Source organism: Antedon mediterranea, chromosome 6 (genome assembly GCF_964355755.1).
Source record: "Antedon mediterranea chromosome 6, ecAntMedi1.1, whole genome shotgun sequence".
In the NCBI taxonomy this organism is placed as follows: Eukaryota; Metazoa; Echinodermata; class Crinoidea; order Comatulida; family Antedonidae; genus Antedon; species Antedon mediterranea.
This window is the reverse complement of record NC_092675.1, coordinates 5,065,340-5,083,038: the sequence shown is the minus strand read 5'-3', so window position 1 is coordinate 5,083,038 and position 17,699 is coordinate 5,065,340. Positions and strand designations below refer to the sequence as shown.

At 32.0% G+C, this 17,699-nt stretch overlaps 1 protein-coding gene across 1 annotated transcript; it reads left to right on the top strand.

Annotated features, from left to right (window-relative positions):
• Nucleotides 1-1,267: 1,267 nt before the first annotated feature.
• LOC140051401 (pituitary homeobox 3-like) lies at nucleotides 1,268-15,797 on the top strand. The gene is made up of 3 exons (XM_072096608.1): nucleotides 1,268-1,749; nucleotides 4,364-4,587; nucleotides 13,393-15,797. The coding sequence occupies exons 1-3, from the start codon at nucleotides 1,572-1,574 to the stop codon at nucleotides 13,918-13,920; spliced, it is 930 nt and encodes a 309-aa protein (XP_071952709.1). The 5' UTR covers nucleotides 1,268-1,571; the 3' UTR covers nucleotides 13,921-15,797.
• The last annotated feature ends 1,902 nt before the right edge of the window (nucleotides 15,798-17,699 follow it).

The window sequence follows — 17,699 nt, the reverse complement described above, 5'->3', positions numbered from 1 at the left end:
TATATCGTCTGTAATGTAAGCGTGATACCGTGGTGTCTGACGGCCAGAGTGCATTTTGCTACCGGTGTGTGTATAATTTATTGTCATGAATTTCTAAACTAGAATTTTGATATGTTTCAAATTTAAACAGGTGTAATTTGGGTAATTGTTTTGTTTTTTGTTGTCTCTATGGAAAAGATTCATTAATGTTCACATGATAATTATTCTATTACTTTCGTCTGTTTTTTCTGTAACACATTTCAACCCTTCAAAATAAAAATATATCAAATGTCATTTCAGATAATCTATAAATCAGTATTAAGTAACAATAACATATTTATTTATTTTATAAATAAATAATTAGATTATTTATTTATTTTATAAATTATTAAATTGTGTTTTAAATAATGTGATTTATATTTTATTAGAAGCCTGTCATTGTCATTTCAGTTGGTAATATAATTTTTTTGAAATTTAAATCACTGCATTAGGATTTAATTGTACTGTAGATACAACGTACGGAGTAGAAACTGTATACAGCGAACCTAAAGTTATACCAACATTTTCTGCATAATAATCTATAATCTGCTATACGGTAGTTTTAGTTTTAGAACTAAAAAAATCAATCCAAACGTTACTTTTCTCTGAATGTGTTTTGACTTTTTTGTTCACCGTTGATTAGCCACAATATTGTATTTCTTTTGGCCTAATGGAAAATTTGTTTCATTACGCTATAATCTTTAGAATGTTCAAGACTTTGCAATTTTCAAGACTAGGCCTACAGAAAAACGTATTTAAAAAATAAATTGTTGAAAGTATTTAGTATGAGGTATATTTAGTTATAACTTTCTGAGAGATAAGTAATTTTAATCGATGTGTCAATGTTCAAGACTTTGGAATGTTCAAGACTAGGCCTACAGTAAAACGTAATTTAATAATAAATTGTTGAAAGTATTTAGTATGAGGTATATTTAGTTATAACTTTCTGAGAGATAAGTAATTTTAATTGATGTGTTTATTGAAGTAAACAAAACAATTTTTTTAATGATAGAATGTGTAAATCCTTACTTAACTTGTTGGTATGTAAATGATGTACCGCTATTCCTATACAAACCTGTGTAACTAAAAGTGGTTGACGAAAACTGCCAATCAAAACACCATGCCTGCGCAACCGATTATGCTTATTGGTTGGTTTCATTTCACTATATCCAATTGTTCAACTATGTACTCGGTTGAGTAAGCTCATAGTCCCGCCCATTTTAGCTATACTGTAATACTTGAGAGATGTCGTCTATTTCACATAGAAGTTTTATGCGCATACCAACATAGGTTTGTGCGCTTTATGAAAGAGCACAGTCTGCCACTGACTATTATTAACCCAAGCGATTTTTTATTGAATCATTCCATAGTCTCTCAATTTCTGGAGGAGTTAGTGTGATCTGTTCTTTGTGGTGTGGTCTTCAAATAATTCCACAATATTTATCTGCTGATCTTTTGAATTCAGATTAGATAAACTTCTGCACTTTATATTTTGAACCTGGTTCGATCGACGACCAGGTACCGAACTCTTTGATACATTGATTATTACGAGTATGGACGGTTTGAACGATTCGCTACCGATTCTTGAGGAACTAGTGAATTCAGAAGGATCCAGAAATCATTCCAGACTTGCCGATATGACAACACTTCACAGTCAACCCCCAGCCCAGTGCCAAGCAAGCCCTGAGCCACAGACGACCAACTTAGGGACGACAACCCCTCTATCATCACGTAAGATGTGTTATCATTGTTTGTAAGACATAGTAAATCTCTTTTGATCTCTAGGATTTTCATTGATCCACCTAACTAGGAGTTAATTAGGTAAAGCAATTTATACTTGCATGTTTTGGAATTATGACTTGATCTATTTAGGATTAGAAATTATCGCTTAGGCCTATTACCTGCACAGATCAATTGAGGATTATATCAATGATTCTGGTTGAACGCACAGACACAGTATCGGTTGCAACCTAGCCCTCATAAATGCAAATCTTAGTGACTTAAGATATCACCATGCTGATTTAACAGAAAATATTACTCAGATTGAAGGATTTTTTCCTTCAGTTGTTACTCCTGATCCATAGGCCTGCGCCCAGAATAGTTGTTAGTGTTATACAATAACTTAGACAGTTTGTATATCTAATGTGTTAGCTGACATGATCTGTTAACATTATAACAAAATGATAATTGCATCTGGTTACTCCATTGAAACTCGTTCCATGATCAATTTTATTTTCTAATTTACCAGGTCCTTTACACAGTTAATGTTACGATATTCATCGGTCCACACTCTGCTAGGCCTTATACATTATACCAGGTATACATGTAGGCCTACTCTATAACATTTAATAGGCTTTTCTTGGTAAATGAAAGTATTGTGTTGAATCATGTGTATTCATTTAGAAAGATCTTTCGAAAATAGATCAGTGTAACACAGACAGGTAAATTGAACGTTTAGAAAGGTAGAAGAATGATAAATACATTTATCTAATTGCCAAATACACAAAGGTGTTCGTATTCAGTGAAGGACACAATTGACACACAATGGTACCTCACTGAATAATAACTACAGTTACTTTTTATATTTATTTGCTAGTTGATTTTTAATATTCATATTCTATGCACAAGTTATGAACTGTGAAAAATAAAGTGTTATATTATATACAGTGCCATGACGCTTTGTTATAGTTATATACCAATACATAATACTACTGAGGTGAATACAACTGTATGTTTGTTCCTGTAATATTATCTTTATCATGCCTTTTTGAGGTTTTTATATAGCATGTATTGATATTGAATATTATGGTTTAGTTTTCGTGAAAGTTGTAGAAACCATATGCCTGTTGAATACAGTTTGTGGTGTCTAAGTGTCCTTGGTCAACTTTCAATAACTATAACATATGATAGAAGCATATCGACTGCAATAGTTATTGTTTGAGAGTTCCTTTTTATTCTATTGACCACAGCCGGGTCGTGAGCTCGTAGAGGAACTATTCTACTCACTCCTTCCTGGCACACATTTAAATAACCTCCATAACTCGCACCCATTAACAATGTAATATTGGGACTATCTACCAGTTCCCATGGTGTTTACAATCTGGACCACTTGGACAATGGGTGATGGTAGCCTATGTTGTTTGGTAACACAGTACTGGGTATACTCTCATTTCTAGTTTCACTGTATCCCGGCAAAATGATAACACATTTAACAATGGGATATGCTTTCGAGATTATAGTTGTTAATTAATACGAATTTCCTGCTAGCCTTGTCCAAAGCATGTTTTGGAGATCTAATATAGCTAATAGTAATAAAGAACGCTTCCCAGCTTTCATTACAATACCCTGGTTGTTGTAGGCCTATATTGACTTAATGTCACCGGACCGTATACAGACCGCATCGCCGTGTATACTCATCTAGCATCTTGCTTTGTGATAATGTTTACTTTTTGCTACCTAAATTCGTTCGATTTCATTTTGCTAATTGATTCAGTTTTGATGGACAAACTATGCGCATACCTGCTGGTATGGGTTATAAAGGTCATTTTATAAAAAGTTGCTGGGCCTAAAAAGTATCTACTATCCGAGTATTCTTGGACATGGCTTGTCAAGTTACAATTTTATCTGGCATTATTTATTGTATTATAACAGTTAATACGCCTAAATGTAATATGGCCCATACATTTTTGCATTGAAATAATCATATAGGTATATTATGGGTTCAATTCCACCTGTGCCCACAATATGTAAATACAATTTTATTGATTTATTTCTTTTTTTTTATTCTATATTTGAAAGAAGAAACAGTGATGTAATGTAAATTAAGCTTAGCTCAACTACATAACATTGTTCTAGCGTTCTATCCTCATCTCATGAAAGCCAAGTGTAGGCTTGGGCTGGGTTAGCCAAGAAGAAAAATGAAAACATAATATTTGCCTGAAATTGATTTACAAATACATTATGGGCCTACTGATGGTTGAAGGTCCTACTACTGTGTGTATTAACCAGAAATGCTACATTCGTTAATTTTGTATGTTCGTTTGTACTTAAAATATTTAATGCTTTTTAAGGTCGCATAATACGAATCAAAAGTAATAAGATATATTCCAATTCTTGAAAGATAATCTGAGAGTTAATAGAATAATAATATATACTTTTATTTTAGTATCGTTTATAAGAACTATAACAATTGATGACCACTTTCTAAATAATTTATGGCGCAAGTTTTTAAAACATAATGTTCAAAAATTCCAGTGGGGATGGCAATCGTAACTTTTATATCAATGCGCTTTCAATCTTTCTCTTTAACTAGCCATATTAAACGAAATATCAATTTATCTTACAGCTAGCACAACCGCTGAATCTAACAACGAATGTAATCACGGTAACGGGTCGGAAGAAAACGGCGATGATGCGAAAGGGCGGCGAAGACAACGCCGTCAAAGAACACATTTCACCTCTCAACAACTTCAGGAGCTTGAGGCAAATTTTGCAAGGAATAGGTATCCGGATATGTCAACAAGGGAAGAAATATCGGCCTGGACGAATCTAACTGAAGCAAGAGTAAGGGTAAGTATCATGGGCCTAGAAACCCGTGTGATCAGTTATTATTTTTCTGACAAAAACACCATAAATTCACACATAGTTTATAACACTACGTACATATTTGATATCCATACTTTCTACGCGTGCGCTAAGTTGTTTGTGACGTCAAAAATACCCGTAACCGTAATAACGATAGTCCATACTTGCGTTTTCTTAATCATTGGGTAAATATAAATAGCAAATAATTATTTCATGAAATACAATTTTTAGTATACTGTACTGATATTTAGAAAGTCTTAATTTGTATGTATTTCAAATGCCAAACTATTTCTGATATTTTGTTTCAATTTTTGCTCCTGAATAGTGTTTTTGTATCTGAATCAGACATTGTTTTTCATATTTAAGGATGTATGCATTAGAATAATTACCATTATAACATAACATAACAAACAGCATTACTATTGAGCAACATACATATTATGAGGTACGGGTACGATATGTTTAACTAGGTCTACGGAAATTCTACCGGTATTTTCTTTAATTATGTTATCGATTGTTATGTTTCATAACAATAGGCTCATACCGTAGATTATTACAACGGCAATCATTTCTATTGTATTCATTATGAGTCAGTGGTCAATACTGGCCATTTTACGATTTTAGATTTGTTATGTTAATTATAATTTGCATATTTATTCCAGTCATTGATAATTTTTTTTACTCCCGACTATTAATTGTGGTTCTTGTTATTTCCAATTAACAAATCGTATTCATCATGGTGAATTTCAGTATGCTTATTATAATGTCTTTACATCGTTAATACTAATATTAAGATCTGTTTAATTTGTCCATTCTGGTTTAGCTGAAGTATTATAGGCCTTTATTCTATACCATGTATCATAGCCAACCGTGTTATTCAACTAAGTTTACAAAATCTCTTTACATCGACACTCTAGCCTATGATTTTTTTTAATTCTTTTAATCTTTATTTAAACTTATTAATACAAGTGTAAATCAAATGTGATTAATATACATCCACGTGAATTAATTAACAATATACCCATTTAGGCCTATGCTATATCCTTCACTTTTGGTCGTGTTTCTGTAAACATTGAAACTTGTGAGGGTGGCAAGATTCAAATTAAATGTCATCTTCATTGTCTTTAAAAAAGACTGAACTAGTAATGAGTAAATAATGAAGTAATCGTGATGACATATGCAATTGTAATTGTCATTTTAAAATTGATTCATACTCAAATTTTACATTAATATCATCGTTTCTTTTTAATAAACAGCGAATATAGAATACAGTGTAAACATTAATAACAATATTTAAAAATCAGTTCGGTGGTTATTATAAATTATGATTAAAAAATCGCAATTTAAGTGCGGTGTGTGACGTATTTAGGCCTATGTATGTAGTTTGTTGGATTCGGAAAGTCTCGTTTGGTATCTAGTTTTACACGCAAGATGGTAATTCCGCATACGTATTAGTGGTGGTTCCTATAGATTTATTTGATTTAAAAACTTTTTTATTAAAATAATAACAGGATAGGCCTATTTGCCCTGTTATAATGTAATTGTATCCTTATTACTGCTATTAATTATTATTTTTTTTATCATTATCAGTCCTTATAGAGCGTTATCAGAATTTATCTAATTTTTTTTTGTATGTTATCGGGGGAATTATGAAAATTGTAATGAGAATGCTAATTATCGTGTTTTGCTTCTACGTTATAATCAATTAATCATCTTGATGACAAGACACAAATTAAAGAATAAAACAATTAGCAACGCGTCTTAACTACTTACTGAACGATTATATTCATAATTTGGTGCATAAAAACCGCGTGTTTAAAGTACGGTAAGCAAAGCCACGGCTAACGAGAGGTCGGTAGTGAGAGGTCGCATTTACAAATCGACCAGAGGGCGTTTTTTTTAAATCATTGGTTAATTTTATTTTTATGTGTAAGGTCGAAATAAAGTTTAAATTTCAGTTCAATTTTGTATATCGGTACCATTTAATAATGATACGATATATAAGAAGAATGTAGGCCTATACGATCAAATTTGGTTTTAGTAGACACGGTACTGGTATTGAACTGATACTACCGGCGTGATTGCTGACATTATTTCAAATATTTAATTTAGAGATAATAAATACAATAATCTTTAAGTTTGTTGTAATTGTTAAGGTTATTGCAACTCTCTCTTAGGACCACCATGGCCTGAATGAATGTTTTAAATTGTCCCAAAGGATTCTGGTAAACATATACTCTGAGAAATGTCATTTTTTAAAAATGTTTTAACAATATCAAGCGCTGATGAATTCAATTTTCCTCTAATTGGCCCTATACCTTAATACGATTTAAATAAGAATGGAAATTATTATGATATTAAGCTCTTGAATCTTTCACTATGCTGTAATTCATCAGTTAAATGTTGGATAGGTTTAACTTATTCATTATAGAAGGAATGTACTCATTAAATCATTATCAATTAGGCCTACACTATATTGTGATCATCTTAAATAGTTAAAAGTGAAAAACTGTGGTTTTATTTTTCAATCTTTTTTATGGAATTTCTCATATAATATTTAAGAAAATAATTAGTAATAATTCGAAAACTGACTTCATAAAAAATATTTACTTAATTAAAACCAAGTTAAGCACATAAATAGATAAATATGGTCCCAGATCCTATACATTTTTAAACTTGTGATTAATGATATAATAATTAATAATATATAAAGCTACAATAATTACCATGTTAATTAAGATTACAACCATGCACTACAACAATCAAATTGTTATCATTTTCTTCATTATTATCATTAATATTTCGAAGCGATTAAAATACTGCGGCGTTTGGGTGAATAGCCTAAGGGGTACTTATAAGCGAGTGACTTTACGCTTGCTTAGTACTAACTGTTGACAGTTCGATGAAGTACAGTAACCCCCGGGACATTCTTAAGGTGAAGTTTGTTTATAAGGCTAATTTGTTTTGTACTATACATCTTTTTTTTTAAAAGATCAATGGATCAATGGAAAAACCATTCCCGATATAGCCAGCATGGAGCAACAATTATTTCCGCCTCGGCGTTCCATATCTATGCATTATTGATCTTTGATATGTGTTTTAACAAAGCTATAATATAATACAGGATTTTTTTGGGATATACACTTTATTAATATTAATCCTCATGAAATACATAGGTCTACAGTACAGCAAGGGAAGTTCACTTTTCTCTAGGAAAACGTACATAAATAAGATGTAATGTTAATATGAAATACATTTATATAGATGTAATGAAATTATATTTTTCATATTAAAGAGTTTATTTTATCAGCTTCAAGCAAGCTCAAAGGTTATGGGTTTACCACCTGGAGCATAGGCTATATGCGATAGCTGGAGGCAGGAAACCAGCCATGATATTCCTAAGGACAAGTTTTATTTGCTTTTTTTCCCAAGAGCCAGGGACTTCCCTACAAACCACAGCGACACAATCGGTTCAATGTTGAATAATGGTATCTGAAGGAAATCATTGTCCATACACACCCTATTACACGACCAATTCGTCTATAAAAACATTAAAACTGTAACTACACATTAATATTGATATGTATTAGTCAGATATACCACATTAATGCAGTGCTAAGCCGACGTTGATAGTATTGATTATAAAGATTATGTCCATTGGCTGTTTAAGCTTAACATATTGTTCAAATGATTTCCGCCTTTATAAATCTTTTATAGACCAATAATATGATAACTTATTATATATTTGATTTCAATTAGGCCTATTTGGCGTATAAACAGATTTTGATGCATTAGATTAGCCTAATTACGCAACAACATTATGAATTGCTAGTCAATACAAACAACTATTTCATACGGTAGCCTACAATTACATTGTGTTTATATTATAAGAACGACACTGAACTTGTAACGTGTGTAACCAAACATACCGCCACTCCTATACTTATCTAAATTGTATTATTCATTTTAGGTTGACAAGAAAAGAAAAGACTATTATTAATTCTGTTTTAATCAATGTATAATCATATATCAATATCAATGCGGTAGATCATCAGAACTTAATGTTATTTCTATTTTTGTGTTATTATATTGTGTTAATAAGTGAATAAAGATTAGAAAATGCTTAAGTCGAAGAACATAGATTAATACGATGGCGGACATGGTCTTAAGGGAATTGGCAAGGAAGTTTTGGTTTATTGGCAATCGAAATTGATTCGAGAAACACGTGGTCAAAAATCAAATCGTGCTACCGTTACATTCATTAAGTGTAAGTAAATCCCATGAGGTCTGCATTGTGTCGTACAACATTGTAAACACATAGGCCTAATGACATAGCCACACTAGACACAACATGGCCTCCTAACAATATTTTATTACACTGTAACATGAAGGAAAATAGTTTCCCCCAATGATTGAAAGTATATTAGCCTGCTAAAAGTGTAAGCATAATGTATATTTGACGATTCTAATAGGCCATGTCTCCAAACTATTATTTCTCGACCTGATGGTTTACATATCAAACTTCAATGTTGGGTTATTTTTGTATAACGGTATAAAGAAATAAGCCACCTCCATCCATTCTTTATTTTGCTATTTTGATTAAAACAGTGGCACCATCAAATCATTTACAGTAGGCCTAGATCTACATTGCATGTTGACGGGATGAAAGAAACTCTTGCTGGGAAAGAAATATAAGCATAATGTTCTTAATAATATTTGGTGTCCTTGGAATCTCTATTATGTGTGTATATAGTTATGTTAACACGTCTACTATCTAATTTACACCGGATAACAATTTGTTGTATTCATCTTCGTTGACCTTCTTCATTTGACCTACGTATCCTCAACACACCTTTTCATCCCACATCGTGCCCAAGGTTTTTTCCCAATACGTTTTATTCCGTGGTTTCTATTCAAGTTCAGAACAATAAAACATAAAAGCCGAGGCCATAACAAACCAAATTCATTAGTCATGATTATTTATGTTTTTGTTGACATCGTTATGAATTATGAATACACAATTTATCATATTCCTTACAATAATAACCGGTACCCTTTCTAATCAAACAGTTTTTTTATATTTTAATCAGATTTAGAATAATATAGATCAGTAGGGAATTTTCGTAAAATTTGCTGTTTAATTATGACTTTAAACAGCAAGTTTTAAGCTGACTATTGTTGCTTAAACTCCTTTGAAACGAATTCTTTTAGGTGAATAGAAAAACTGAATAAAAGGTGACTTTGAAAGAATGAAAGAATGGTGAATCGTTTTAATACCTTTTTGCTAATCTGAATGAAAAAGATATACATGTACATTGTGTACAGGCAGCTTACTTGAATCAACGAAAGTCTACTATCTTTAGCAGAGTTGTTGAATACTGTATTTAACCATGGGGGTTTAACAAATATGACATAATGGTTCTTTGGTTCAAATTCATTTAAAGATGTAATTAGGAACAAACTGATTATTTAATTCAACCTGGCTAGTCACTAAATACATTACCCTTATTGATATCACTCATGACACTAAACAATTATTATTTTTTATAGGCGTTATGTTTATTTGTTGATAGGCCTTCGTGATTAAATAAAGTTTAATTAAATTGAATAGAAGAAGCGTATAGGCTGTCAAATATAGTGATAAATTATGTTGGTATATATATTAGTATATGATACTTTGCCATATCTATTCTTGGGATGCACTATTGCGGATGTACCTGCATGGTTCAGGTGAGCCGTTTCGATAGGCCTATCCCTTTAGACAGCCTTAAACGCTCCTGTTTTGTCACACCTTGTTGGTTTGTGTCCGCCATCGTAAATAGAATCAAGGGTAAATTGTATTTTATTTACTTCACACTATATTTCTGTGATCTATGATTATAAGTACTCTACCCACATCGTTATCGCGATCAAAATTACTATTAAGACTACAGACAGTAATAAAATTAAATCGTTGGTCTGTCTCAAATCCATTTCTTGTCCGAGTAAACATGAATAACAATCCAAATAATCACTAGACCTAATGGTATGAATATCTTTCTAAAGCGGCCGTTAATTAATACTGTATACAGTACTTATTAATATTTTAATTTTATTTTTCTTGTTCTGTTTGATTATCGATTTTATTTAGAAAATCATTAAAAAATACATACAAAGTGATAACATTAGTTACTGACATTACAAATAAATACATTTGAAAACAACAATTAAGCGAATTCGTATAATTTCTAATACGATATCTATGTGCCAACAGCTGATAAGTCATTCCATAAGTTGGTTGCTTCTAGCATTTCTGGATTACGGAGAATAGGATATAATATACAGTGGGTGACAGATAAATACTACGGATAAATTACTCTATAAAAATGATACCATAGACATTATAAATATATTATCATTGTTGTTGTTATTTTAACATGTTCAATCTAGTTACACCGTTTCAACCGGGAATTCTTCTGAATCATTTTTATTTGATATTTCGAAATTTTCGCTTTCCATGTCGGGTCTTCGAGATAATAATATTACTCGGGGCAATTTGTCGTCCACTAATTTAATCATAACTCGACACAATCTGTTAAGAACATTTGGTATACTTTACAGGTATTGTTTAGCTTCGTGTTTTACACAAATTAGGTCAACTTTGACTAGTTTTTCAAGATATAACAAAAAACCATAAGTTATTGGTTTAAGTTTCGATCACTGTTATCAAAGCTGACTTTCCCTACAATGTCAGTAATTCAAGTGGCTTAAAACACATTCATATAGCCTACCGTTTGGTTAAACACATGACTAAAGACTTAATCTAACCATGATCTAACTTAATACATTGTAACGTGCATCTCTACACAATCCAGTGAACACACTGCCATATAAACAGTGTTATTCGTATTATATGTTATATTTTATATTGAAACACGGTACCGTACAAGCTTTAACAAACTTAACAAACTAAAATATTCATCTAAATATAATATAATATGAAGCGTTTAGAAGCATTGTGCAATAAGCGGTTATAAGAACGAATATAATTATTCTTAATATTACAATAAGAGCAAGAAATTAAAGGCGGCTTTATATTTGTTTTCTTTTTGTTTAAAGGCGGCTCTTGGTAATTGAGATAAACTAATTATTCAATAATGTTGAATTCTATATAAAAACGTAGGCTATACCTATACTGTTGTAGTGTGAACATGGAAAATGTTCCCTATGTTCTATTAGGCCTATTTAAAAGATAATTGTTATTACACTCTTGAAAACCTGTAACCTTATTTCAATCATCGTCTGATAACTAACTGTGCTAAATTGCCGTCAATTAAGATATCATTCACAGTACCCAATTTGTAGAGGATCTATGTGTGGGAACAACACACAAAGTGAAGGATAACACACCACTTCCATTGAATCCGTCCACACGTACCTTTTAAAAACCGTCCCATCTGCAGTTGTAAAACTGGTGATGGACAAAGGCTGACGAATTCTTTAATTGTAAAATTGTCGTCAAATTATGTGTATCTGCCAACGGGCTAGATTAATTACATCCTTAATTTTGACCCAATTTTCCAAGCAACCTTTTTTTTTGCTCTGATGTTTACACTGGCCTTTCTCCCTTCATACAGATAGGCCTACACTGTGATTTTTCCATTTGAGTTATTTTATTGTTGCTATAAATATTACTTCTTAATTATAGCATTAACGATTTTTTTTAATTGGACCTGCCATTGGTTTAAGTTTAATTTACGTAATTAACTATATCGTCATCATTAGATACGGTATTTCAACGCAATTGCGTTTATATCGTCTTTACGATACGGCATTGCGGGTCGTCATCATTTCTATGTTTCTTCTTCTGTTACCTAAGTTCAGTAATAGCAAAATTTGGCTCTTTGAAATCGGACAATCAAACTAAATACAATATAGCAGTATAAAACTCGTATCTATTCAAAAAATGAATTGTTCATATTTCATTAGTATAGGACAATCTAGTAAATAGTTATAAATAGTTATAATGTTTTAAAGTGCGCAGTGACAGCTCTTTATAATACATAATTTAAATTTAAACGAAAGTTATGATACATCACAACAATAATTAAGATTAAATGTAATTTACATTACCTTTGCATATTGATGTTTCTCTGTCTACCTTATTTATGAACGAATTCTGTTGTTCCCGGAGGACTATTGTTAGTAAAATTATTGTAGTAGATAATTGGCTCTTTCTTAAGAAAGGAATACTACATGCGTATCAAGTAATTTCCACTATTTGTTTAATTTTTATACTAATAAGCCTTAGGTGAAATATGGATGTTACAATAAGCTCATTAAATTAAGAGCTAGAATATTCAACAATTTTGAATACACCGTATGTCATCGGTACATCGACATTGGAATAACGATAGTCATTATTACAAGATTAGAATAATAGTTTACTATTCTTTCGATTATTGTTTGGCATTAGTAATAAAATAATAGCAATACTAGTAATAATAATAACATGATAATTATTAAGTTTAAATTAATAATCAAGAAGTAAGAATCGTGTAATAAACCGGTATTATTAAAAATATATATGCTGATTAGATGCGGGGTATCTTGGCTCAGTTACGCACTCCTATCAATGGTAGTGACTGCATAAATCATGATAAAGAAACCAAAATACGTAGTAAACAATACGATTGTCTGTAGAGGTATAACATATTTCAACCTATAAATAGTATTGAAAAGCCTTATTCATTGTTTGATGTATAATGCGTCTGATTTAATGTCTGACTGTCATTTTGTATCTTTTTACAGGTATGGTTCAAAAACAGAAGGGCAAAGTGGAGGAAAAGGGAACGAAATCAATTAAACGAATTAAAACAAGCAGGATTCGGATCCCAATTTCCAGGAGGTTTAGTACAACCATTCGATGATGGCGGGCTTTATCCTAGCTATCCATACAACAGCTGGACCAAAAGTAGCAATCCACTAGGATCAAAAGGATTCCCATGGTCGTTAAATTCCGTCAATCCGTTAACTGTCTCGAGCCAACCAATGTGCTTCACCCCGCAGACAACGATGAGCACAACGTTTTCGTCTGTGAACGGCGTGGCGGGCAGCAGTTTGAACAATTTGAATAACAGTGCAAGTGCCGCCTGTCCGTATGCTTCGCCAGCAGCTCAGCCATATGTATATAGAGAACCATGTTCGAGCAGCATTGCTTCTTTAAGATTGAAAGCGAAGCAACATTCCACATCAATGGGTAGCTTTAACTATCCAGTAGGCAGACAGAACTCTTCTTTATCAGCGTGTCAATATGCCGGACTAAACGGACCGGCATGAGTTTCTTCATATTTTCAAAAGAAAAAAAAAACTTTAATATTAAAATGGAGGCTTTGATTTCCAGAGTAACTTATGATGTCTGCATCGTATGACGTCTGCACATATGACTTTTATGATTCTCAGAGTACCGTTAAACAATACGAAATGATGCAATTTTCAAACCTGCATTCTTGAATAATTTGTTATCGATGTATATAATAACGCAGAGTCAACAGAATAGGGATGACTTTAAAAATAAATGAACTTCCACTCAAAGTAGTGTATAACGAAAATTCAAGGTTTTGTAAGAAATTAGTTTTATTTCGTTTTGTTAGTGCAAATGATGTTTTAAGCCTGTTTTCCACTAGGTGAATATATTCGCGCGAATCGGAAAAACATTAGTTTTGATTGGTTGCACAATGTTTACTTCACAAAAGTAGGCGAAAATATTAATACACATGCGCACGCGTTTTCAATTGCGCGAATAAATTCGCTCGCCTAGTGGAAAATAGCCTTTCATTATTGAAACTTTCCATTTTTTCGTTTCTGTTTTGAATATATTGTGGCGGGGATCAATTTATACAAGATAAAACATACATTTGCACAATATTTCAATAATTGATGATGTTAATTAGATGTTGCCATGGTTGTAATCAGGGAGTTGTTAAATACAACTCCCTGTTGTAATGTACCGCTCCGAAACGCTCCCCTGCCTGCCAACCCAGCTTGTTATTCCGCTCGTCCTTTTAATAAAGTTGCTATTATATTAATGCGCTCTTTGTATTAGATTCAACCAAGGCCTTGATGCTAACAGAAATAAACTATACAATTTTGTGATTTATATATCAACAAGTAATTTACAATTCTTATAATTATATATAAGCTATGTTTATAGGTTGGTAGATTTACCGTACCAACGAATTACACAAGTCTTGTATTTTACGCACTTTTCATTGCAAACAATGTATTCAATCTTGTGGCATATTCCTTATAAGCAAGAGTTCTTTCTCAGACATAGAAATTAGGATTTAGTCTCGTTTTTGTCAACTTTTTAAACTCTTATTATCTTATTTTTGTGGTATTTTCTGAATACTCATAATACATTCTTGCCAACTATTTCTGTAACAACAGTATGGTGTTAAGCTAGGGAACATTTTTGGAAGCCTATGAACAAAATTGTTTGACCTGTTGAATCTGCATATTATAATGTGTGATTGTAAAAATGTCAATGATTATAGAAAGAAATTGTTTCTATGTGACAGTAAATGTCAGTCATGTTGTCCATATTACAAATACTGATCGATAGAACTTAAGTAACAGTCAATAGGCAAAAATAATTGCTGGACAAATATATTTTATTGACAGATCTTACAAATTATTATTATTAATAATAATATTATTATTATTCAGGGTATTTGTCTATTGTATTATGTTATATTTTATATATCTATATTATTATATTGAAAAATTCAGAAAAAGGCGTAAAACGCTAAATGCGCGTAGATTACGCACTGCGCAACGATACGTGCTTGACCAATTTTGAAGCAATGCAATGGCGTTTTTTATTTTGCCCACCAGGGATAAAAGTGTGGGGTTTAACAAATGTCTTGGCATTATTTCTCTTTTATTTTAAAAAATCAACTATTTTAAGCAATGTTGATGAATTAAAGACATTATTCTACGTATGTTGTAATTTCGCGCAATGTTACGCGAAGCACTACATTTTATATTAATACCTCAAGCCGATTGACCATTCATAATTCTGCACGTGTTCAAAGTACTGTTATTGTATAATATACGCGTATAAATATACAAGTTTTGCTTAATTTGTTCTCTTAAAAAAATGTTATTGGTCAAAATTGGGAAAAGTTTGTAAATAAATATTGTTGGGCAAATTACTTATAATTGTTGTTGTTGGTTTCTTTTGTTTACATTTCTCACAATAAAACATGAAATGCTTCCACAAAATAATATTACTACGCAGCAGCCATGGGTCAACAGCATATGCACTCACAACGTCTGGCGTCCGTCATAGACGACTGCAAGGAGAGAAACCCAGTCTAGAATCAGTGTTAACTGTTTTGGTTTGTTGTGTTTTAAAGCTCTGTTTTTGTTCTCGTTTAACTATATGCATCCTGGTTTGCATGCTTTAAAATTTCAACTACAAGTTCTTAAACGTTAAAGAACAACGAGTGCATACTTGGCCATTGTCTTACCGGTATGGTTACAATGGGAGACTAGGACATGTGAAATTCCTTAGACAAACAATGGACAAGTTATAACGGTAAGTTAAGCAGGTACACCGATTTGGACATTTCCTGCACCATCACATTATTTCGCCTTCACAAAAGTGTTGATGCGTTTACATAATTGCTTAATATGTCCTTATCAAAGCCCACACGTGGTGGACACACGTATAGTCACAAATACTGATATTTTGATCGTTTTTATACATATTAATTAACAAGTTTAATTAAGCGATTAATAAAGCGGGTAACATAAGTAATGTAAATATTACGGGATACGGAACATACACTAAACACGGAATTAGTTTATGGACCAATTTCTAAACAAAAGTCGTATCGGATAACTAAGTTCAGTATTAACATAAACGTCATACATATAACCGTAACGATTGTATAAGCAAGCATTCTCTGTGTTTTAGTACCACATATTATTAAGGATGTCATTATGATGTAGAAGAAGAAATGAATCCGAATATAGGTGTAATGACGACTTAAATTCTGAGATAGGCCTGAATTAAAATGTTACCAAAATTAATCATTAATTATTTTGCGATTTAGTGGCCTGATGTTTAGTAAGATAAGTTATGGAATAATTTACCTAAATTGTTATAAAGTTTTATTTTCCCTCAGGATAATTTAGATGTTCTATTTGTCTTTGTATAGGTCTACTGCTCTAATTAATGTACAGCGCTTTGGTCTTTTTTTTAAATAGAAAAGCGCTTTATAAATATATAGGCCTATAGGCCTAGTATATAGTATGTATATCAACAAGTTCAATTGTAGCCAATTGATTAAATATCAACAAATACAAACAGAATACCCGGAGTAAGTTAATATGTCTGTGTAGTCAGGCGGAGTAATGTGAATCTTCATAAACCCACCTATTATAAATAAATACACATGCCTATTGTGACTAATTACCAGTAGTTTAACGCTCTAATAATATATTATTAGGCCTATACTGTTTTGATAGCATTTTTAACGTATCGAAATCAGTGGGTAATTGTGCATGAGCCTATCGGTAAGATACCCGGACTAAGTGTGGTTAGTGGCATCCAGACTCCAGAGATAATGAATAAACGTTATTAAGTTATTAATCAAGTCGTTTCAGGAATATGTATATCCATCGTTACGATTAGTAGTAGCAGTTACAAAGCTAAAATATGAGATCCTCTTTACATTAAAAATGGATTACTCCAAAGGTCTTTCTATACACAATAGATCATTACTAGATTAAGACTTTAAGCAGGTCTTCGTTGCCGACTTAATTGGGTATTATGTGTTAGCATCAAACATGAAAATCGACTAAATTAATCTGTAGCACTAGGAATTCCCATATGAGGGATACTAATCATCGGGGTATTTGTGCCATGAAGTTTCCACTCTAAATTCATGAACACTAGAAGCAACGTTTAACTACTCATATGCGTAATGTCAACATTCGAATCGATGTGAACATGCGCATTGGTTGTCTAGTTGTATCTTTGCCTCTCTGAGGTGTACCGTGATAACTATGTAGTCGATGTTCTCGATTTACTTTTCGCTTTACGTCTC